General features: G+C 44.3%; 1 protein-coding gene across 3 annotated transcripts in view; it reads right to left on the bottom strand.

Annotated features, from left to right (window-relative positions):
- Positions 1–25,352, bottom strand: part of CEP170B (centrosomal protein 170B) — a 58,168-nt gene that overhangs the window by 17,297 nt on the left and 15,519 nt on the right. For 2 of the 3 annotated variants that reach the window (XM_058855555.1, XM_058855562.1), the window contains exons 1-9: positions 21,691–21,743; positions 20,243–20,381; positions 11,760–11,861; positions 10,745–11,221; positions 8,471–8,533; positions 6,833–7,587; positions 4,640–4,825; positions 4,342–4,450; positions 1,130–2,905 (exon numbers count right to left, since the gene is read on the bottom strand). In XM_058855555.1, coding sequence (XP_058711538.1) covers positions 1,130–2,905; positions 4,342–4,450; positions 4,640–4,825; positions 6,833–7,587; positions 8,471–8,533; positions 10,745–11,221; positions 11,760–11,861; positions 20,243–20,381; positions 21,691–21,741 — 3,658 coding nt within the window. In that variant the 5' untranslated portion in view covers positions 21,742–21,743. Of the gene's footprint in view, positions 1–1,129; positions 2,906–4,341; positions 4,451–4,639; positions 4,826–6,832; positions 7,588–8,470; positions 8,534–10,744; positions 11,222–11,759; positions 11,862–20,242; positions 20,382–21,690; positions 21,750–24,423; positions 24,503–25,352 lie in introns of those variants that run through there. The other variant, XM_058855570.1, reaches the window with a different exon arrangement.

The following is a 25,352-nucleotide window of genomic DNA, read 5'->3' as shown; positions in this document are numbered from 1 at the left end:
GTAAGAAAAAAAATCACTAAAGTTAAAGGTGAAGCTGAATGAACTAAAACAATCCAAATCAAAACAAGCAGCAAATAACATTTTTAGCATGCAATAAAAATGAATACTGCAAAAGGGATAAATAGTTGAGCTGTATGAAGATATATTAACTGACATCCAGAACTCCAAGACCCCTTACAAAATCATGAAGCTGCTGAAAATAGCATTCCTCTCAACAGGACTGAGAAATCCATCCACAGGGTTTTTTTCTGTCCCTTTGGCTACCAATCATTCCTAAAATCCTAAGCAAACACATTTGTTTTGCCACATCCATGGCAGGTCAAGGACTTCAGGCATAGACCTGAACTCACACCAAATGTTTCAGGGACAATCTCTTACCAATTACCGTCCTAGAGTTGTCATCTGAATTTTCCCACTTCTTAACTGATTTCAATATGACAAATGCTGGAATTTCAAGCGTCTGTTGAGTGCTCAACTACAGGGCAATGTAGTCCCCACACCTCTGCCTCATGGGAATCACAACTATGAACCTGCCTTAGTTATGGCAAAACTGGGTGAAAATACACAAAAGCATCAATCCCTTGGGGTAATCAACATGCAGTGTCCAGCTCTGTATTTACATTTACAGGAAGAACAAGGGAACAGCTTTGACAACACAGGGACACTTATTTCTGGTTCTCCTATTTTAGATGCTTTCAAACCTGCCACCTTGGACTTCAGCTGTCGCCAATACATCGTAAGTTCTCTGGGAGAAAACTTTGAATCTTACAAACAGAACAGAACTTCTTGTAGCACTAGAAAGGCATTAAATTCTAATTTTCAAATGAAACTATGGCCAACTGTCAAATGGCAACTTGTTCATAAAACAAAATCACTGGAGAAAAAAAAAAAAAAGCTATTTGTAGTGTCCTCACAGACATAACCACAATACCATCTCACTGAGTATGAGAGTGCTCTGCTGTCTCCAAACCCACAGAAAATCTCAACATCCATGCTGCTCATTATTGCAGACTTTAGTACTCACCAAGGCAGCACCTCTACTACTGTGATACTAATCCTTGGCAACCATGTGCAGCCTGTAAGTCAGAAACAGGGGAAGAGGGGAGAAATATAAAGCAGGAGCACTTACAGGATGATGATGAGGAATACTTGACACTGCTTGAACGGGTCCTGCTGAAAGGCTGCTTGGCAGAGGCAGCGGCTGCCGTTTTCCTGGCTGCAGCTCTCACCTCCGAAACGCCCGTCTTCCGATAGGACTCCGCGCTGCGGCCCGAAAACCCCGTCCTCGACTGCGCTGTCTCCGAGTCACTGGGCACTGTAAATGAACCTGCTCGTTTCCTGGGCATGGCCAGGATGTCCAGCCGGGAGAGCTTCTTTGTCTCCGTGGGCTGCTTGGTGCCCTGAGCAGTGGCGTCTGAGTTGGAGGCTGTTTTCTCAGCATCCACGCATTCGTTGTCTGAAGCATCTCCCAGCCGTGCACGGCGTAGCTTTGAGGCCCTTGTGGGCCGTGGGGTGGATAAACTGTTGGACCGGGTGAGAACCTGCTGGATTTTCTGCACGTTTGAGGTCGTTTTGCTCTGGTCCTCCTTGGTGGCCTGAGTGTAAGGTTTCCTCCTGGGAACAGGCCGGGTTACCGAGTGCTCGTGGTCAGACACAACCGCATCTGGGACTGGAAGGTAGGGTGAGTTTGAACTTCTCTCGTCATCTGTGAAGTCAAGTGATCCTCGAGTCCCAGAACTCCGCTTCATCTGGAAGCGTTTGGTGGCCTCTGCTCGGTTTGGTGCCTCTGGCGCTTGTGTTTTCCGCTTCTCCGTCAGCCTGTCCCGCGCGCTGGGCTGCCCACACTGGTCCTGGATGGATGGCGTGGAGGAAGATTTCTCCTTCTGCAAGCTCGCGACTGCTTTGCGTTTCGGGGCACTTGCTGGGACGTTTTTGCCACTCACCAAGCTGACTGTGCTAGCCGTATCTACATCTGAGTCCCCTGACAAGGAGTCCTCCAGCTGACCAGCAGCTTCTGAGGCCTCCAGCTGTTGGCTTTGACCAAGCAATTTGGCTTCCAGTGCTGCCAAGGCAGTTTCAGTGTCCTTAAGCAGAAGATGAGTGTCCTGACTAAAGTCCATACGAGTTGACCGAACAGCCTCTAAATCTTTAAGCAGAGGGTGACTTGAAATATGTGGGAGTTTATTTTGAGGAACACCACTGCTTGATTTATCTTTGGTAAAACTTTCCTGTCTAACAAAAGACACTGTTTCCTTTCCTGACATGTTTTCTTGATCTTGAGGAAGACTCTGATGGAGGGAAATGACAACTTTTCCAGCTGTATTTATATAAGCACTAACATCTTTGACTGGTGGCTTTCCAGGAACTGGTGTGCCAGCACACTTGAAGGAAAACTCTGGATCCTTGCTGTCCTTGTCTGCTCGAGTGTGGGAGACAGTCAGAGAGAGCTTGGAGGGAACCCCTGCATCATTGCTGTCATCACCAATGTAGAACGAAGTAGAAACTGGTTCACTCACAGCTCTCACATGAGAGATCCGGGAGGCTCCTGGCTGCTGGCTCTCTGATCTATTGTCTTCCCTCATCTGCTCTAGCATTTTGCTGTTCTCTTTATATTTCTTGCCTTTTTCCGTGCTGAAGCCATCATCAGATCTACTGGCATCGCTGAGGCTATCCGGATCCAGGTCTTCTTGGATGAAGAGGTGGCTGCTGGAATCACCGTAGGCTTCCACACAGTGGTCCTTCACAATGGTTCTCTTGGTAACCTCAGAATAGGACTCCTGGCACACCAGGACCGTGGGAGTGGGGCTGTCTGATTTATCACTTGGTGGGAGTTGGGGAAGAAGGCGCCTTGTTCTTGAGGGTACAGAGTTTTCTGGTTCCCCAGGTTTTGGGGGTACCCCGCTTTCTGAAGGGAGTTAATTGGAAAATAATCAATTACTCTAAAACCGTGCCACTTATTTGTATATGAAGAGCTTAATCCTGCAAAGTGCAAGTCCACAAAAGCACTCGTAAGATGTGCTTAGAACTAAGGTTATATGTAATATGGACATCAGCAAGCCCTGGCTGGTCCCTGCTCCCTCGGTTTTATCAATACAGACATTAAACTTAATTCCTTTGCTGAATCACACTGTTCAACACCTTCCCTTCTCAAGGTAGTATGTCAGATTCATTCTCCCATAATATACCTCTCAGTACAAGCACTATGGAGCATAATGACATTGCTGGCATCTAGCATCAGTCAGGCCACAGGAATGAGATGAAAAACCATCAGACATCAGTGATGCAGAGTGTTAAATACCATTCTAAACAACATTGCCCATTTGACTAAATAGATGGTGTTTTCCACAGTACAGGCTCTCCTACATTCATATCCCAGAGTAAAGTCCCAGGAGAAAGACCCTGTAGTAAGCAAGAGGTTCTGAATTAGAGCTCACTGCCCCAGCATGTGTAGGCTTATCAGCAGGGACACACTCCATACAAAGAGTGTTTCTATTTCTCCCATGCTGCTGGCTAGGCCTCCATATCTGATACCACCTTTCAATACCAGGATAACTGGTTATTTGGCTGTGGTAGTATTACAAGCACTCCAGGAGTTAGGTATCCTACATGGTGTGAAAACAGTGGCAATGATCTCTGAAACAAAGTTTTCTTCTGATCTTTATTGGATCTATCTACACCTGTCAATGGCAAGAAGGTATGACAAGTAATCCCAACCAAAAAAAAGTTGAAAATATTTGCAAAAGCCAACAAAGTGCTCTTCTCCTCTTCTCACACACCAAGAGAATCACAGAGTCCATAAGGTATCTTCCAAGTTATGATGAGAGTCTGATATCTGCCAACTTCCTTTCTCCACCATATCTAGTTCTCTATGATGATGTCCACCCTTTAAATCTGCCAATTGACAGCAAACCCCAGAACAGCCTAAATTCTCAGCACAGCCAGACACAGGAGAAGCACACAAAAAACATGCAAGTCAGGAACTAACTCCAAGGCTATGTGCAAAGGAGTCTTGTCTGGCATCATAAGGCAGTCTAAGGAATCACAGCTTGGGGCTAGTTAACAGCCAAAGCCCTTAAAAGCTTTCTCCTTCCCAGGTTCCCTTCAGTCATGTCAAACCTAATATTTAAGAACCTCTTGAATAACTCCAAAATGCAAACCAGAGGCTCTCTCTGTCTTCAGTCCACTGTGAACTACTCACTCTGTGCTTCCCATCTCTAACTACTGTAGCTAAAGCAGAAAGTAAGATACAGCCAGATGCACAAATGCCCTTAATTTCTGCTTTTTCTACCATCCTGGTTTAGATTCAGATACCCTCAAGCCACAGTGTTGGATGAGACTTACCTGCACTTCCATCACCTTGCCCAGAGACAGATCCAGAGTCAGAGTAACTATCCGCAAGGCTCGCCCACCTTGACACCCACTTCTGATTCCCTTGAGATGCTGCAGACATCTACAACAAGGTGGGGAAGATGAAGTCAGAAAGAGGGCTTGTACACAAAATCCTAGCCAAAAAATCTCTCATACTGACATCACTCAGTCTGTTCCAAATGGAAATCAAGCTACACATTACATTTACATCCAGACAGAAAATCCATCTACACCTCCACCATCCCAGGAAATCCTCCTGGACTGCCCATACCTGCGATTCAGCCTGAGACCCATTCACAGCTTTTGAGGAAAATGCCTGGAGCAAGGACGACTTCTGACTAGTGCCATTTTCACTGATTAGATGCTGAGAACTGGAGTCATCTTTTTCACCTTTAATTATTGGTCTAAAAGCTGAAGAGATTCTGGAAAATTCAGGCGATTCAAGAACACCGAAAACCTGAAAAGATGTTTGCATGGGAATATTAAAATGCAACAAAACAAAAAAACATTAGCCAAAAATCCTAATCTGTGAAACATTAGTCACACACAAACTATGATCCCAAGGGGCCAGAAACACTTGCCAGGGCTTCTATGCAAACTACATAAATAATTTTATTCTGTACTCCACAGTAGCAGCTTTAAATATATTTAATCATAGAATTCCACTCACACCCACCTTTCCTCTCTCCCTCATTATTCAAGGGTGTTGCCTTTAGCACCAGTAACTTTCACTGAACACGATTCCCTTTTCAGCCCAAAGAAATTTAGGATGAGTGTCAGGAAAGCTATTTATTGGCTCATTCATGAAGATTTCGACAGAGAAAATGGGAAAGCTCCACCCCCAGTGCCTTTTATAGACTAGCTGTGAGTGGGCTGAGCAAAGCAGCCTTGCACAGCCACAAGGAACTGGGAAAGGGTGCACCTCTGAGATGAGTGAGTGTTTGAGCTCATTGGACAGACTCCTCCTGAAGATAAGCAGGCCTTCCTATGGGGGGGTGACCAAGACTCATGCCTCAGAAGGCCTTGTTCCTCTCACTTGACTGCCTCTCACTTGACTTGTTCAGAGGAAGATACCACCACAGAGGGTGCCTTGGCTGCACAGAGACTGCCATAAAGATCTCCACTCTCACTAATGTTAAAAAAATGTGCTTGCAATGGTGGAGGACTAAAGAACAGAGATACCTTAGAACCTAAGCAAGTCCAGAATTAATTTTCTTTCTTCCTGGACAGAAACACTGAGGTTCATTTATCAGCTCTTTCACAAGTGGCAGGTCTGCACTGCACCAAATCTACGCCACAGTCAGGACCAGAAGCTGGACAGTTTGTCTGCCAGTGTCACATGGCTGCCAAGACTACTCCCCAAAAATATTTGTATTTTTGTAGCATTTCCCCTCATATTTCCCCACCAGAACAATTAATCATCTAATGTCAGGACTAGGACCCTGCTGTGACCATGCCCTGAAAGCTTCCGATCACATTTCAAACAAGGTGTAAGGAACAAATGTAATAAAAAACAAAAGAGAAGCTATATCCAGGCTCATAAACACTGTATACAAAGCTTTAAAACCACATTAAATTAAGGCTTCCTTTAAACTTTGCCATCCTCCTGACTGCATTTCACTATATCTTCATAACAACTTGCCAGTTTTGTTTTCATAATCTACCACAGATGAGAGTCAAACCTGAAAATCAGCCAACCTTTGGTTTGCCCTGAGGTTGGTTAGTTGGATGGGCTCTTCTTAAGCCTCCTTCATCTCTGGAGCTTAGTTTTTAGGCAATCATTCACTCTGCAAAATCTAAACAAGTACAGATCCATCTGGGATTGCCTCTGCCCCAGATCACACCCTTGGCTATCTCAGCCAGCTGCCACTTGCCCTGACAGCAAGCACTGCCTTTCTAATTATGCACAGCCAAATACAGAAACATCTGCCACTAAGGCTTGTAAGCACCAGCCCTTGGCATTTCCTGTGGCCTACCATGGGATGATGCACCAGTGATGGGCTGCAGCTCCCATCCCCATAGCAGCAGGAGGTGAGGTACTGCCAAGGCAGAGGCTTGGGAGCAGTCCTAGAGAGCAGAGCTGTTCCAGCCACAGCTGTCAGCAGGATCTGATCTTTATTCAGGTGTTGCTCTTCCTCTGAACAGATGGCAAATCCACTCTTTCACTTTTGCTTCCAAATTCCATTTTTTTTAAGCAAGCAGCTCTTTGCCATGGGCATATTTTACCTTCTTCTACTCTGTGTTTTTTTTTGTTTTGATGTTTTGTTGTTTTGATGGGATTTTTTAAAGACAAGCATCACAGTTTGTTGGGGCCTATTCTTCTCAAAGGTCACCCAGGATGATTTTCCACCCCTAACTACAATGCCCTGCTGCACCCAACTGCATCCCTTCATGGCAACAGTTAATTTAGGCCCTCCAAGCCTTCAGCCCTCAGCTCACTGCCCAAGCACAGAAAAGCATTTACCTGATCTATCATTTTTCGTGCTTCCTCCACCTCTTTGTCCTGTGACTCTGTCTCAATGGTGTAAGTGCCTGTCTCACTTACACTGTCTTCCTCATCATTCCTCCTGCCCTGGGCAGACTTTGCCTCCGGAGGTGGAGCAGAGGCAGGCTCTGGTTCTGAGGATATAACCACGCGTGGAGCTACCGGCACCGGCGCAGGGGCTGGTTTCTCAGCGTTTGGCTTCCCAGGCTGAGCAGTTTCACGCAAGTACTCAGCCATAAAATCCTGAGCCATTTTTGACTTCCTCCCAACGCTCCCGTAACTTTTGGCTCTGGGAGCAGAGGAGGACGAAGAGTTGATCCTGTCCTCCGTCTTCTCCCTCTTGAAGGAGCTTGTTCTTTGGGTCCCGCAGGAGTTGGTGGTGGGTTTGCCTGCCTGGGCTGCGAGGTGGGATGGTGGCACTGAATTTCCCGGCTTCTCCGCTGGCAACGCATTCTTGCGCTTCTCAACCTTGTTCTTCAGCCCCGGATCCGTGTCGCTCTGGGATGAGTGAGCGCTGTGCGTGAAGGACTGGGACCTCTTCTTCCGCGGCGTGTCCTCAAAGAACTCGATGACGAAGGCCTGCTTGTTGTGCAGCATCTCGTGGGGGTCACGCCTCATCTGGCGCTGCAGCCTCGTCTGCTCTGTTGGACGTTCCCCACCCGTCGTCGTCGTCGTCTCCTTCTCCGCCTTGGGGTCTTCGGTGTCGCTCTGCGTTCCGTCCTCGTGCCTGTTTCCTGGAAACAAGGTATGTAGGTTTGACCTTCATACTCTCAGTTGTTGTGGGCCTGTCATTACCTCACAGTTGATATTTATCATTTCAGTTACATGAAAAGCATTCTAGAAGATTAAAAAACTCCAAAGACATCTGTGTGGTACAGGGATTGCACCCCATCATAAGAAATAAAAGAGAAGGCAGATCACTCCTGACCCCACTTTTCACCACTGGTTGGCTACCAAGGTAATTATTTATTTAAAAAGAATTCAAGAAGTACTTTCAACCTCATGGATTTCTGATTTTGTAATGGTGACTGGTTTACATAATTAACATTTTGTTTCTTTTTTTTTTCAATTTAAATAAAAATGATGAGATTATTTTGCCATTCTATCCAATTACTGTAGTCCAAGACCAACCTCACTGGGTTTTGAGAACAGAAATATCTTTGCAGGATCAGGAAATAAAACCCTCACACTGCATCCTATGAAACCAAATACCCACAATGAAACCAGATCAGAGCATTACAAGTACATGCATCTCTGAGCACCCATGTCACCATCCTCTACAAGGGGAAATAAACCAGACGCTAACAGAAAAGTTAATCTGCAGGATTCTTTACTCTTCCAGGAGATTTAAGAATCACACCATGACACCCCCATGAGTTACACCATCCTATCACCAGCCAAGCAAAGGTTAAATCATTACTGAAGGGTTCACTACGCTTAAACTAAGTTTATAATTATTTTCACTTATTTTAGCAACAACCATCTTTACAGCTGTCCCTATGTATCAGTGCCTGCCAGCCCCTCAGCACCTTAGCTCAGGACTCTCAGAAAGTAAGTTTAAGTAAAACAAAAAGGTAAAATTAAAACAAAAAGTTAAAAATAAAACAAAAAACAAACCTTTTTTTGGAGAAGGAAACGGGTGTGAAGGCACACAACACGATTCAGTCAACGACCAGGAACCTGTCATCGGGAGAACGGGGAAAGAGGTCTCTGCGCTCTAGACTGTAATATGTAGCAAGATATACTGGCTAAAACACCACGTGTTTGAAGGAAAACTGCTCAAACCTACTTGGCAAGTTCTCCAGACTCATGGGTGAAGACCATTTATTACATCAAGTTAACTGTGAAAGATTAGGATTTAATGCAAGGTCCATTCAACCCAGGAGTCAATTCTATGAAGAGTTTCCAGCAAACTTTGCATTGTGCCCTGAGGGCTGATAAGCTTCACCCTTGGAAGGGAAAGTTCTTAAATTAAAGGTCTTGACTAAGAGGTCTGATGAATGCAAAATGGTGAGGACACAAGGAAAACATGCACCATGCTCACAGATGCCCCAGCAGAACACCATGCACATCCCCTCAAGCTGCTAAGACCTGAACACCCTGTAGTCTTGATACCAGGCTTTACATTCACCACATTGCTGCTGGAAGTGAACAAATGTTAGACAGCCCCAAAGGTGGGCATTTCTGATCCTGGAGACCCAAACCTGGTAGGCAGCCAGCAGCAGCCTCCAAGTTATCTTCAAAATTAGCCCTGCCAGAAGAACACGTTACACAGCTATCGTAGATAAATGACACCTGCTAAAGCAGAGGCGGATCAACTCCTCAGGCCATCAACACTCTATGTTTTAATCAAATGTCCAGCGTTGATTTCTTGATATGCAAATTACACAGTGAATTACCTCAGCTTCTTTCCATGCCTTATGGACTGTAGAGAGGCAAATGCAGCCACTCTCTAGTGTTCCTGTGCATCACAACTGCAACAGCTGCCCAACTCTCTAGTCTTCTCCAAGAGCAAAATCACTGAAGCACATTTCTATCCCTGACAATGTTCTCCAGTAAGTCAACAAAATCCTGTATGATAGTAACATAAAAAATCCCAGCACAAACCCTTTCATCACACAGTCACAGTACACTGAAAATAAGACCCTAAATAACCAAACCAGGCACTTCAACACTGTCCCTTATTGGGAAGGACTAGAACCAAGCAATGGCCAACAAAGTAGTTAAATTTCCATGCCATGCCAAACCCTATGGCTGAGTACAGCACCTTTATGACCACACAGGGTTCCCAAAAACACGTACCCAAACCAGCAATTAGGAAGTGTAATACGTAAAACTCTTCATATTATGATGAGTTTTGGGGATTTTTTTTCCAAAAAGCTCAAAGCAAGTATTTCTTTAAGAGAAAACAAGGTATAGCTCTAATTAAGTAGGACTTCAAGCGCAAGTAGGTCTGGTAACCTTCAATATGACTTCATCAGCTCAAACTGCAGTTCAAACCAATAGCTTTTCCAGAGGGCAAGGCAGTAAGAATGGAGGAATCACTGGTCTCCTCTGAGCTGTTCAGTGAATGGCCCAAGGCTCAAGCAACCATAAATCTTGCAGAATGTATTCAAAGTTGCATCAGAATCATGTAAGTCCCACCAGCTGCTCTAAGAACTGGCCTCCAAACTTCACTTCAGAACTTTGAAAATCCCCAAAGAATTCCTCACAGTGACACACTTAACAAGACACAGGTCCACAAAATCTGATGTTTTTGAACGGAGCAGGATTTCAGAGAAGCTTTAGGTTAGGAGAAGAAATCTTTTCCTACAAGCACAACAACTTCCTTTACTGGGGATCATGTGTATCCCAAGTCTACCAGTAGTCTCTGTGTCAGCACTTTCTGTCGTCCAACCAACTGGCTCTGGTCATTACCAGATGACCACACTTAGACTTAAGACAACAGGATGATCATGCTTAGACTCCTCTGGACTACAGTTAAAAAGAAAAGTCATTCAATCAGCTAGGAGAAGCCAAGAGAACCAAATTCACTGAAATATCTGTGATAATCACCCTGCCTGACCATATGGAAATTATTTTAGACATTCAAAAAATCAAAATCTTTTTTTTAACCAATTACTGCTGAGCTGGCATTATAGATGTAGAGGAGTCACATTAGTGTCCCTAAGCCAACATCACACATGACTTCAGGGCCAGGTGAAGAGCATGCTAGCTGCATTCAAAATATTAACAGTCATTAAAGTAATATTCTTCATCTTGCAAATTTGAAGAAGAGATAATTAAGTCCAGTTCTCCTTGACAGGAGAAGGGCTTTCATATTATATTAAGAAAGGCTGCATTTGCATGGCCGACAGAGAGCTAAGTCCACGTGACAAGACATTCACTCACCTTTAAGCGTCCTTACATGAACTGGCAGGTCACTCTTGGTACTGTAAACATCATCTCCTGCAGACTGCCTTCTCATCAGGCTTGGGTCATTCTGGACAAGCCAGTCAGCCACTTTGCTCTCTGCTGACATCACTTCTGTGTGAGCCGGTTCCTTACTGTAGGGTCTTCTCTGTCTGAGTGAAAATTTAGTTACATGGTCTTTTATCTTTATTTTACCAGGGGTACCATCATCAAATTCAATGGTGAAAGAGGCATGACTCTGTACCACAGGGGCTACCACAGCATCAACATCCTTTGTTGGGATCTCATGGACCTGTGTTTCTGGAGATTTTGATGGCTGCTGAAATTCTTTAGTTGGAATCTCAAAATAACTTGGCTCTCTCCGGAAGGCAAACACAGATTGTTCTTGGGCATCTCTATAAGTAGAAATATTCCCATTCAGTTCCTCTTCATGTTGGGTTATCTCTTTTGATCTCTCTACAAAGGCAGAAAAAAAAAGGATGAAATCACGTTTTTTCAGTACTATGCAATTCACTTGTTTCAACTTCTTGGAAGGGCCACTAATCACAACCCCTCTCTGCTAGAGAACAGATACACTATGTGTGCATTGAAATAAAACACTTCCTTGGTCAGTAGAGCACATGCTTGATAGAAACCTCATGTTTACAAGTGAAAACAAGATGCATCTTCCATACACACAGATTGACAACAAAGGGAGTGTTAAGACCAAATGGCTCCCAAGAATGATCAGGTGAGAACAGATACAGCTAGCTCTAAAACAAACTTAGTGATTTACTCCACAACTGCTGTTTCTAAGGGTCAAATATTTTAGGGAAAACATTTTAATTCTCCCTTATTCCAGTTTCCAACCTATACAGAGAAATGTACAAATACAAGCACAAAAAAGAAGTAGTAACTAAAAGTCTTGAAACAGATGGCTTCAAGCAGTAAATATCAAAAGTCTGCCAAAATTTTGTGTCCCCTATCTTCTGTCACCCCACATCACCTCTGTTACCTGAGTAATGTTCCTCTTGCCTTCTCTCCTCCTTGTTATTTGCATCATCTTCCCCCCACCAGGAGGGCTGCCCATAGAGCGGAGTGCGGTAAGTATTCGTTTCTAGGAAGAGGATAAGCAAATACTTTAACACAGAAAATATCAATTTACCAGGTTCAACCACATGCCAAAATGGGAAAAACATCAGGGCCAGATGAGACCATGAACCTGTTATACCACAGTTGTAACAACAGCAAATTATACATAATAATATGTTCAGCCTTTTCTTTGTTTCGCCCTTTTCTCCTTTCTACATTCTATTGCAAGATACCAACTCCACTTCCCTTCACTGTCTTTCACAGCTGTATTTCCCAGATACTGACTTTTATCCCTTTCTAGCCTTATTATACACACAAAGTGGAAGATTTTTGTCAGGACAGACTAACCACTAAAACACTAACCACAAAACTGTCTTCAACTCACCTGCAATTCAGGTGAAAATCTGACTTTCTTCCTCACCTTAATTGGGAAGGCTTTTGCTGTACCCTTTTTTGCCCCACCATGTCCTTGGGATGTGTCCAGGCTAGGGACTTTTTTCACTATTTACCACTCCCACTGTGACACACATTCCACAACAGGAAATTCTCAAAGCATTACAAACATAGGGAAAATGGTGAAACCATCTCCTTACACTTTCATAAAGAAGCAGTAAACTCTTGCTCTCTAAAGCTTATAGTAAACCAAGTGAGTTGCATAATCATTGCAGGACAGAGGTTTTTCTCATGAAGAATTTCCTCTAGAAGAGCCAGGCTTACATTATTTCTCTGTTCAGTGAGCACGCACTGAAAAGAGCAGGGCTTCACTGCAACAACTGGCACCCACTCACTGGAGCTGATCCACTGCTCCTCGTTTAGTATCCCACAAAACAAGGTTGTGTTTCGGCAGTGCCTTGGGCTGCTGCTGTTTATGCAACAAACAAAAAGAATACACCCAATTTGCCTGTGGTACAATTAATACTACATTTTTTTCATAGTTCAAGAGAAGCAAATAAAGTAGAATTTTTTTGTTCCTTCATCTGGAGGTGATAGAAACACCAGCATAGGTCAGGGGCTGAGGTTAAGATCCAGCTTTGTTAGGCTGCTCCTGCCTCTGCTCATAGCAGCCATAACTGGCCACGTCTTAAACCCTGGCTCCAGCTCCAGAGCCATAGCTGGGCTTCTACTGCCAGCTGCTGCTCAACTTGTGGTTTTCAAACCACACACCACTGCTCTATACAAAGCAGCTCTCAAGCAGCCCTGCTATTTTGCATTCCCTGCTTTAGTAGGGACATGACAGAAAGCAGTTGTTAGCATAAGGGAAGTCAGGAGAGGAAGGGGAATTAAGTAATTCAAATTAAAAAAGCAGCCTGATTTTATGCTGTTGTTTCTAAAGCTACACAGACCCAGTGGCCACTACTTCAGATATTTTTGTTCTAGGATCATTCCAGATATATAAGCTCATACACTGACAGTTCACAGGCAAAACTTTTGCTTTACAGATGCAGCCCACAGGCCCTTTTCAAGAGATCTTGTTCATGTTTCAAAGTTAACCATGCAGCTTCCCTTCACACTGAGGATCAAAAGAGGCTAAAAGTATTACTCTCCTCCCTGCCTAGAGTGTGTGGAAGATAAACCATGCTCCTATTATGTAGGCGGCCTTTGAAAGTTCAAAGGAGGAAGCATTTCTCATCAAGATAAATTGGAATTGCCAAGCAATATGTTTCATAACTGATGATGGGTAAACCACTCATGGGAGAGGGGGGAAAAAAATCATTAGAAAACCTATTCACAAGGCTGTCAGTGAACCCTACTCCAGAGTGTAGGGTTTGGTTTCTCCTAGGCTGAGCAGAAACCTACCATCCTCTTTTCATGCTGTAACTCGCCCACTAGACCCCACCCCACCCATGCAAGATCTGCTCCCTCAGTATCAGGCACTTTGGGCACACAATGGATTATTAGCCTCTGAATTACAGTACAGATCTTAGGGTTGATGGCCAAGAGGCAGCTATCTGAGGGAAGCCAGGGGAATGACATCAACACTTTAACACAAATCCATTAGCAAGAGCCAGTGATGTCTGAGGCAATTTGTGCCTAAAGGGATCAACTGCCCTACAGATGAAATGCAAAGACCACCTGCACTCAGCTGTTGCACAAGCAGCACCTTTCCCAAGGATGGGTGCTGTTACTGCTTGTATCTTGCAAGGAGTTGCCTCATTACAGCTCGTCTATCCAGCACACCCCAGCCCCAAAGGTCCCAAAGGACCCCTCCTCTAGAAGATGCCATGCCAAGACAATTTTGTGTCCAGCGGGGCACAAGAGAGCTAAGAGAGCTCACACCCATCCAGAACAGGACAGAAATCTTCCCAGAAATTACTCAAAGATCTGTGTTCCATCTGAGTACAAACACAGGAGCTTCTGCCTCTGTCAGCCAGGAGCTTTTCTATTACAGGGAAAAGGCAGCCAGGTGAGTAAGTCAGACTTTTGGTCAGACCTCTTCTGTTGATGAGGAACTTTGGGACTGCAATTGAAGCTGAAGCGGGAAAATACAGGATTTATGAAGAATAATGATCCAGCTCCTCTGCTGTCTCAAATTTCTCTGAGTCCTAATAGGAAATTACCCTAACTGCCCTTCCGACAAAAGCTAGCACAAAGTCAAAACCCCAGGGCAGGTCTAGGAGCATCTAAAAAGTGCCACAGATCTAGGGCCATCAGGGTGGGAGACACCGCACTGCACAGCAGCAGAAGGCTCCTCATGCCCCATGACACAGAGCCCACATGGCCCCACCTGCAATACCTGTTACAGCATCTGTGACAAAGCTGCACATTTCTGTGTAAGGTGTTTTGTTCCCTTCCTCTCCCAACCTCCACAATGATCTGGAACTTCATTTTATAACAGCAAAAAGCACAGATGTAAAGTTGAGGAGACAGTATCTTGCTATTCAGGGACAGTTTCAATATTTTAGGTGTAATTAATGTTTCCACTAAGCATTCATATTAATTTGCATTTTGAATAACATTGCCGAGTGACACAGTCACCGTCACCCTTGGTTATTGATCAAAGCAGACAGACTCTGAGCCAGAGTAAAATTTCTCTGACTTCAGAAGAGTGTTGAGGTTTAACCCCAGCCAGTAGCCAAGCCCCACACAGCTGCTCACTTGCTCCCCTACCAGCAGGATCAGGGAAAAAGTCAGAAAGGTAAAAAGCAGAAAAGTCATGGGTTGAGATATAGAACGTTTAGTAAGGAATGCAAAAGCCACGCACAGAAGCAAAGCCAAAGAAGAAACTCATTCACCATTCCCATGGGCAGGCAGGTGTTCAGTCATGTCCAGGAAATCAGGACTCCATTACACATAACAGTGACACAGGAAGACAAATACCCTTACTCCAAATATCCCCTCCCACTTCCTTCTTCTTCCCCCTGCCTTACATCCTGAGCATGTGATATGGTCTGGAATATTCCTTTGGTCAGTTTGGGTCACCTGTCCTGGCTGTGCCTCCTCCCAGCCTTCCATGCAGCCTCAATCTCCTCAGCAGTGCAGCAGTACAGAAAGCAGAAAAGGACTTGGCCCTGTGTAAGGCCTGCTCAGCAATAACAAAAACATCTCTATATTAACCACTCTGTGTCCTGCAAAAATCCAAAACACTGCTCCATACCAGCCACTGTGAAGACAATTAACTCTACCCCAGCCAAAACCAGCACAAAGAGCTACATGAATTTGCTGCCCTGCTCATGTCAGAAGCTTCTGTCCCTTCTAATTTGCCAGCACAACTGACACCTCTCCCAGCTCCAGCTCTAACACAACAATATTGTAGAAAAAGGGAAGGGGGTGGGAGGGGGGAAACACGATGGGAAGGCAGCTAAAACAGATGGCTGTGACAGAAGTGGGCCAGGGAGCAGCTACACATGCAGTTGTGCCAGCGGGCTTTGCTCTTCACCAGCTGTGATCCATTTTGGGTAGCAACCTCAACCTGGACCTGCAGCATCCAGAGCAGCACATTTTCCTGTGTCCTGAGACATGCAAAGCACCCTGAAGCCACCTCCTGTCTGTTCTGTTTTAGTGTAAGATGGATGCTCTTGTAAAAGCAGACTAGGGGCTCACTCCAGTCAGCAGTGAAGGGAGGAACAGCAATGAAAATTAACTGCTCAGTCATTTTAATGACATGAGACTTCCTCCAATCGATGGCAGCTCGTTACCACCTCTCTCCACTCCGTGCCAGGCTGCCCAGATGGTGCCAATTCATTTAGACATATTTCTTAGCTCATCAATTCAGGCAGGCAGCCTGAAAACCATCCTTTTAGATAACTGAATTGAGGTCAGCTCAAGCATTCAGCCAGATAAATACTGAGCTACCAGTGACGGTGTAATACAGGGAAGACCACTGACATACACATGTTCTGCTCCTGGATTTCAGTCTTTGGGGCAGTCACTCAAAAGGAAAAATGAATTTCTGTGTTTTAGCACAGAAAAAGGGAAGTCCATTTGCCTAACAGTCAGACAAAAATGTGGCCTGTTAAATTAATACAGAACTATTGATCATCTGAAGGAGAGGCACCAAAAGAGAGAATGAGACATGTCAATACAAAGGGTGCATTTATAGAGAAGTGAATCACGCAGAACACAAGGCCACAACCAGAAATACAGTCCAGGTGATGAAAATCAAAGGAGAAAGATCGTGTTAAAGCTGCTTTCCATCATCAAGCAAGGAAGAAAAGCTTTCAAGACAAGCACACAGCTCCCACTAAACAGAGGGGTCTGATTTCCCTTGAAGGTGTCCCCTGTGGTCGACAGGACTGAGGACTATGCTTTGCCCAAACTTTCACAAAGCTTCATACCATCATGAGAGAGAGAAAGTCAGCAACAGCAAATTTCTTTGTTCACAGAAGCACACAGAGCTTTGAAACTCTCTCCTGCAAGTCATAACAAAAGCATGAGAAATCCAGCTTGCTTTAAGTCAAACTGTTTTTGATTCATTATTAATAACAATAATGCCCATCTCCAGAAGATGCAGAGTAGCTTTCTTACAGCAGAGGCCTTGGGGAAAAAAAAAGATGATCTAGCTACAACATTTTAAAATGAATTCCTTACATCTCTGCTTTTTAACTCCTAGCCAAAATAGAGAATTCAGACCTAGTAGAAATAATCATAAAGCAATTCTCTGATTCTTTGCCACACAATTTATTTCATATGTGAATGATTAATCTAAGCCCTGGTCTTTTGTACCTGCTGTGAACATACCAGGATCCCAGAGACTTTCAAATGTGGCTGATGATCACAAATGTATCAATTACATGGTCAAACCTTAAACATGCTGCAACTACCACCACTCTAATTCAGGTAAAAAAAGCAGATATAACACCACTCCCTTAAATTAAAGGCTAGGGCAGAGCTGTGTGTCTAAATAGCTATTGCCATGATCTCATGGGGAAAGCAGCCAAAGACCATGGAAACCACTTCACAACTGGGCACAGCTCCCACTGCCTCCATCCATCCTGCCTGCTGACCTCAGCCCTGGACATCAGCAGGACTTTCAAGTCGTCCACTCTGCTGAGGGGACTTACTAATGACATGGATGCTGACCTGATGAATAAACCTATTTCACAGATCCCGGGAGAAGCTCCTGCAATTGGTCCTACACCTGGCAAATGATGATGCCCATTTAAAGTGGACGCTACGAGCAGCCTCCACCCCTGGAAACTCAGGCCTGCAGCAGTTATTAAGAGGTTAGTCATCAGATTCAGGATTCCCAGTCCCATCAGGCTGTGGTAGCTTTGAGAAAACAAAAAATTAAGATCAGCTGGAGGATTTAACTATGCGTTGAGAACAGAAAACCACAAAGTAGCTTATCTCATCAAGTACCTCAACTCAGGTAGCAACAGATGGGAATAGGGATTGTGACTGTCTTGAAATCTACTCAGTTGAAGGCTCTACCTGGCTTCCTAATCACTTAAGTCTTTAGACATGAGAGCTAATAGCTATTTTTAGCATTAACTAGCTGAACTGTGGACACTTTGATTCATATCCATCTCCAACCCATAGGATTAACCAAGCTCCTTGCTTCAAACACTTCACATACAGATGATTTTCTGCTTGCAGGCAACATACACCCAAAAGCTGCAAGTTCAACAGCATAACGACTAAACTGACTGTTTCCCATTCATTCCCCTGGATCTCTTTATCCTCAGCCCCTCACCTCCTCCCATTTCTAAGCAGCTCTAATTGTTCACATTGTTTTGTTAAACCTCTTCCCTGAAAGCCTGCATTCCCTCTGCCTCTTTTCCACCCAGGCCCTGGGAACCGATCCTTCTAAAGGCTTTTGTCAGCCCAGACCTTGCTTTAATTAGTCAATGCAAATTCCTAAATACCTACAGACTTAGCAAAACAGCTCTTTCCCTAAAGCCTCTTTCTGCTGCCACTAAGCAAGCCCACTCCCCATAAGAACACGACATTCTTTTCACTAATCATTTCAAATTGCTGCCACTCCTCCCAGCAGCCGAGGAGAAACAGTGCATGTGTGCAGCTGAGGACAAGGTGAATTAGTCACATGGCACATGAGAAAAGGATCCACTGAGCATTCTGCTCACGTGACAGAGATGCTTTTGGGAGAGCGAGGGACTGATTTAATACTCAGGCTTTTGCTTCCACAGGCTTCAGTCCAATCCAGCAAAATACTTCAAACAAAAAGTCCTGATTTCCTCTATCATTCAGTGGGGTTAGCAGCACTTCACAGATTTTTTTAGCTCTGCCCATCAGTCCCACTGCATGTGACATACTTCAGTGCTGGTCCCCAGTAAGAACACAGAGCCCGTTTTGCCTTAGACCTCTGCTCTGTGCCCACTGAAGATGACAGAAACATAATGCAGGTCTGCAAATCACAGGCTAGAGAAACGGGTCACCTTGCTCAAGAGTCACTCAACGTCCTGGCTGTGAAGGCGTTCCAAATATCCCCTGCTTATGCTATGTAGGTTAAAATCAATGAGAGTGTATTTTGGAATATGGCAAGAATAAAAAACTGAATGTTCACGGAACCAGGCAGTAGCAAACACAAAGTGGTTCCAGTTACGGGCAAAGCTTTCCAAGAACCTCCTGCCCTTTGAAAGGCAGCTGGAGAGCTCTTCCCCCAGTGGGGTTCACCTCTTCTCACCCTCCCCAGTGTCACACTTAATCCTTCACGATTCCATCCCTTTACGTTCACGCTTGTCAGACTCAGTCCCAAACACAGCCACAGCCAAAGCAACACAAAGAAAGGTTTTCTGGTGCAAAAAATGGGAGCTGGGCACACGGGCACGTGTGCTTCCCCACACAGCTGGAGACAGAGAGGAGCCCAGGGGAGGCACATTACACTGTTTTAGTGCACTATGTCAGCTTAGGGGGCTGTTCATAAGGACAATACATGGGAGATCATGGTCAATCAACCCGCTCAAATTAGTTATCATGAAGCCTTAACACATTTATCCAAAGTTGTACTCTTTTCTAGAAAGCTGCCATACCTGTCTCTAGGTAAACTTACCCAAGATGTTTACCTCACTCTTTTACTTGCCCATCCCCTTTCCTCCATTCTTCCTGATTCTTCCTCCAACGGAGTGGGTAACTCTCCCCGCTAAACCCTAAAGTTTTCCAATTGCTCTGCCATCCTGAAGCCACAAGACCACCACTGGCAGTCATGTCACCAGTATGCTTTAAAACCATATTTGTTCCTCCCATGCACCAGCAAGCTCCAGAAAGCAGTGAACTGATGCCTGATCAGAACTGGGGAGAGAGACCTGTCAGGACAGCACACACAAGAGGCAGGAATTTGGGTGAAATGGGTGAGACAAGACTGCTGGAGAGGTCCTGCCAAACCATAACGGGGAACATGGAGGAACCAAGTTTGACAAAGGATCTTTAAAGGAAGGCAGCAGTTGGTAACAAAATGGAGAACAGAAGGAATTTCTCAAACAGGAAAGGTCTGAAGCTGGGGAAAAGCGAACCTGAAGCAAACATCTCCCAATCTGGCGGCTGGTTTCAACCCCACATATTGGCATGTTAGGAAATGCAGCCATTTAAAACCATCCAGGGCCTTGTGAAAGAAATGGCTTGCTGCTTCTTTGCCTGCCTGCCAGCACCAAGCCACAGCAGCTATACATTTTCTACTCTGAGTCACCCCCTCTGTTCAAACACCAGCTCACGATTAGGAAATTAAAAATAGACCAGACAGGTGCCAGAGAACTTACCAAACCTGCTCTGCCCACAGGTTTTAGAGAACACACACAGCGACAAGGCATGTAGGAGCCATCACACCAGCTGATTTTTTTTGGAGGCTGAATCTCCAAAAACCCAGAGTCTGGAATACTCCATGAGTTCAGAAAGCTGATCCTTCTAGAACTGCTCCCAAATGCAACCCACAAGACTCTACTGTCAGAATCATAACCCAGCACAAGCTGCACTTTGTTCAGAATCTAGATGAACTGGTTCCCAAGCAGGTACCTGTAATTGCTTTCCTCTCTCCTTTCTCCAGCTTGGCTTGTGGGGACTCTGTGTAGACACTGTGCTCCATGGGCTGCTCCGCCCTCTTCATGGCCGTGCCTTTGTAATTCATCTGGAGTTGGCTGGTGTATTTCTCATGCTGCAGAGACACAAGCAGCAATGAACCCCTCTTCCCCACCAACAGATCACCAAAAATTCTACTGCAGCTGTGTCCCTCAAAAAGAAGCATGCACACCTGAGCAGAAGCTACAGAACAGGAGAAATAGCCCACTTGGAAGCCATTAAGTGACAGTTCCAGTACACAAGAAGGTCACTGTGACTTAGCTCTGCAAAATAACTAATTAGAAAATCCTTTCAAGAATAAACTGAGAAGAATCAGAACTCAGGCCATTTTCCACTCAGGATTTAAATCCTGAAATCCCCTTTGTTCTTATTATTTCAGGGCACTCATCTGCATTATCTCAGTTTTTCAGCAAAGGCAACTGGAATCTATTTTAATTATTTTTTCCAAACCATCTCCCCAGCTAGGACAGTGATTCTACCTTAAAACAGGTTCCATATTAACACAGTAAATGAGCTATTTAGAAGCTGTTTTATTACAAGTAAACTAATAAAAGGGTGAGCCCATCCAGATTATCCCTGAGAAGTAAGTTCAATGAATCATTTGCCCAATTGTAGCTGTTAGATTTCCTATCCTCGCCGAGTCCTAAACACAGAACCAGGGCTAAAAAGGCAGTATCTGCTAGCCAAGAGCTGATGCATGGCATTGATAGCCCAGTCCCACAGCTGAACATTATAGCTTTCTTGCTAATATAATAATATAATATATATATTATTATAATATAATAATAATATAGAGGGGGTTGCTTTCCTGCCTTAGGTAAGGGGATGCTTGAATATTTCTTACCTGCTACTGAACAGTGTTTTAAAAACACCTCACTCATAAGAGGACTGACTGCTCAGTAAGAAAAAATTGGGAGCTTGAAGACAAAAATGAGATGGAACACATGAATAAATTAAGCAAACTTCAGCCTGATTGAGGAGATGTGGTGGAGCTGGCATAAGTCACCATGCTCAGAAAAAGACATCTGTGCTCCACTTCTGGGAGGGAGTAAGTTCTGCTGTGCTTCACCCACAAGTTCATGTGCTGGTTGTTCTTTAACATGTTACAGCTTTAAGTAACCTTTTTTTTCTTGGCAGTCATGAAACATAAAGAACTTGATCTACATGTTGGCACAGGGATAGGAGAGATCAGAGTTGAGATAACTGGGAAATATATCTCTCCTCAAAGGAGGATTTTATTAAGTCCAAATCCAAGGAGAGCCTCACATTTTGAAACATTTCACTGCCATCAAGAGTATTTTAATATTTCACTCTGCTTGACCATCACTAGAGTACTTAAAGTTGTTTTTTTTTTTTAAAAATGCACTGCACCCAGCACCTCTTACCTTTAATGCTTCTTCTGGGACTTTGTGTTGAATTTGTTCCAGGACATACATATTTGAATGTACAGAATTCATTAAGGAAAATAAATTAAATTAGATTATAAATTAAATTAAATAAATTAAAAATTCATTCAGGAAAAGGAATTGGGTGGGCAGAGAAATCTAGCATTTAGTTACAGAAAGAAAACAGGATCATAAAACCAGCAAGTCTTAAAATATGCAGGGTAGTACAAGTTGCCCATGCTGCAGCCCGGCACGGTCTTTGTCGTGCACAGTTTGTGAGACAGTGCACAGTCACGTTTGCTGGCCAGACCCACGACAGCTGAGGGGCAGCACACATGGGGACCTGAGCAGGACAAGCCTGGAGGAGCACCAGCAACTCTGTGCAGGACCTGGGGGAGCAGCCAGAGCCCCAGCTCAGCTCACACCCTGATCCTCTCCACCTGGCTGATGGCTCCAGGCAGACCCCTCACTATCCTGGCCAAGGTGGGCCAGTCTCACATGCTGGACAAGGGAGCAGTAGAGTTCAGCTCCTTGCTCAAATGCCTGGGACTGTGGTGCTCTCTTGCCTGAGCAAGGCCTTTCAGTCACTGCAGTTTTCTAGATGAAAAGTAAATCAGGTCATGAGCTGCTGTGACCTCTTAGGAAGGGAGACATTCACATGGTTGAGCCCAGGCAGTAATCCTCAGCAACGCTGTATTAAAAAAACAAACAAACAAAAAAAAAAGCTGGCATCTGGAATGTCATCATGAACAACCCAATCAGCACAGCAGAAAGCAAAGAGGAGGAAAAAGGAAAATGTTAGACTAAAAATAAACCAAGTGATACTGGCCTAGCAGGGAAACTCTGCACAGCCTGTAAGAGAAACTGTAAATGGAAAAGAGAAATGCTTTTGTGCAACGGGACACAGCTTACTCCAAGACCTCAGGAGCTGCCATCCACACCAAGATGACTGCAGTGTACACAGAAAGCTCTGCTAAACAGATAGCACTAAAACAGCAAAGCAGAGGAACACCTTATAGCTGCCATAGGTATAGTATACAGCACAAAGATTACTCTAAAAACTACGTTCTTTAAAATTTTCCTGTTGAAGGCAATCAATTCTACAACTCATAAGTATAATCATTCATTTCACTTGAATATCCATGAAAAGGCTGCAGGACTAAATATTTCAACTTAGCTGCTCATTGCTAAGAACTGCTTTCTGTAAAAAGCTTAAACTTGTATTGCAGCCATTAAAACCCACCCATGCTCCAGGCACTGATTTTTTGCCTTCCTAGGACTTGCATTCACAGCAACTCTTCTGCGCATTTCCTCATACACCAAGAGACCAGAACATACACAAGCAGCTACATAAAAAAAAAGCATTTGCAAAGTCAAGAAAAGCTTCAGCTGAGGTTGCCTGTGTGACTGTAACAGATTTCATCACATATGCAGCAAGACACCACCTTTAATAACAAGATCCCAGATGACAGTGACCAAGACCCAAGTTATGATCCATGGCCCAGAAAACCCTTTTTTCCTGCAGATCCAAGATGGCACACACATAAGTTTAGCAATCCTGGTTGCAACAGTGAGTGCTCCTGCACTATCACTGCTGAGAGCTGAAGTATCAGATCCCTGGAAGACCAGCAAGGCTCAAGGTTTGGAGTATTTCAAGGGCTAAAGCATGGCCAAGCACAAATGGATTATCATGGGGCCAGCAAAAGGTGGAAGAATGTGGCCTTGGGGTCAAGGATGCACAAGAGTTTTGCAGCCAAACATTTTCCCCCACCAAATGGTAAAACTTAGTCTCTGCCTCTATTCTCAGAAATGTCTGGACTGTTTTAACTGACATCTCCCCAGAAAAGAAAAAAAAAAACCTAGAGAAGACACTTGCTACTTCTAAATCCAGCTTGAGTGGGCAAAGTTTGGCAGATAGAAGCAACTCAAAAAAAGTGAAAAAAGTATTAGATTACATGAAAAGACAGCAATAGGAACCTCTACTTACCACTATTGCTCTTCAGACTCAGAAAGGCATGTCAACATCTATGCTTATAGCCAGTCACACTGTCACATGAGGATAAAAAAGGAAAGGGATGAAAACCAAGGTGTTTTAACAGACACTGGCAGGATTTGCAGTCTGTAAATAAAGCAGTAACTGCAACCTAGCTTCCCTTGGTAGAGGTGAAATGTGCTATTGCTAAAGAGAGATTTACTCTTGCATTTTGTAGCAGAAGCAATTTGCATGGGCAAACTTCAATCAATAGAGTCAAGGGTCTGGCCACAAAGTTGCCAGCTAAATGTTGAAGGCCTGAAAATTGTCTGAAAGAAAGTGTCTGGGTGAAATAACTGACAAAACAAGGCAAATTGAAGGAAAAAAAAATAGGGAGATGTTAGTTCATACAAAAACATATTAACTGTTTTCTCCCAGCTGGTACCAGCTACAGTTGCCACCCAAATAAAAAGATAAAAACGCAACCCTTCCTTAGGAGGAGACTGAAGAGGCACTTCCAGTTGGTATTGCCAGTGCAGGGCCTGATCCAAAGTTCAGTGAAAAAGCAGGCATCATGATCAATGTGCTCTGAATCAGGTTCACGGTGGAGAAACACAAGCTTATGAGCCATCCAAAGGCCCCAAGAGGCAAAACACTTTACTCACAATTAGTAACCACAATTAGCCCTGGTACCTCTTCATGCAGCCAACAGCATAAAACCCATACAAAACCTTAGTCCCAATCCTCTTCAGAAAGGATATCATAGCCAAAGCGAATGACATCATTCAGTTTCAGGGTGATGTACTTCTGGTCAGGAATCCTCACATCATTGACAAACGTCTGCAGGAAAGAAGCACAGGAATGGGTTTTGACTGAGGGTACCAGGGTGATGGGTCTCAGATGGATGGTGCTTCAGGAGGGTGCCCATGTCCATCTGCTGATGGCACTGCATGTACTCAGAGTGTGCCAGCACCAACTCAGGAGCTAAGTTCCTGGGAAAAATCAACATCAGCAAGTAGCTCCCATGGGCAAGTCAGAGCACCCCAATTATGCTTCAAAGCATGGTGCTGTGAAGGGACCTCTAGGGAGGTTTACCTTTGCACCAACTGCAAATGCAATTTTAGTCCTCGAACAGGTAAATGAGGTGCCTGAAGTCAGGAACTTCAAATGCTCTTGGCTCTGCTACACCCGTCTCAACCAGCAAACGGCTGCAACTCATGCTCTTAATTACTGAGCTAGGAATCAGCTTTCTGCTGGATGGCAAAAAAGACTGGTGTCAGCCCCAAGGCCTGATAATTTAACAAGCAAAGCCTGTCACAGAGGAAGGGGAAATGAAAATGCACAGGGAAATGGGAAAAAAAATTTGCAGCAGCATCACCATGACACCTGAGGCCACACTGTCCGAGATAACCAAACCCCTCGTGCTAAAAATTCACACACTCCTTTTTCCCATGCTCCAGGCAGTTAATTGAGGCTGAAAGAAACTCACATCCTTCTAAAGGTGCAAGACATGTATTTCACAGCTGTGAATAAATGTCTTTGACGTCTCTGCTTCCTGAGGGGACCCACTATGAAACAATTCTCCCAGACCAACCGAGGATCAAACCAAGCATGCATGGACTTCTTTCATAAATAAACCCATGTACTTTTGCAATGACCTGGGCCAAATAAAAATAAGAAGGGGCTGAAG

Source organism: Poecile atricapillus, chromosome 1 (genome assembly GCF_030490865.1).
Source record: "Poecile atricapillus isolate bPoeAtr1 chromosome 1, bPoeAtr1.hap1, whole genome shotgun sequence".
Lineage (NCBI taxonomy): Eukaryota > Metazoa > Chordata > Aves > Passeriformes > Paridae > Poecile > Poecile atricapillus.
Note: the sequence above shows the minus strand (reverse complement) of the source record. Positions and strands in the feature narration are given on the sequence as shown.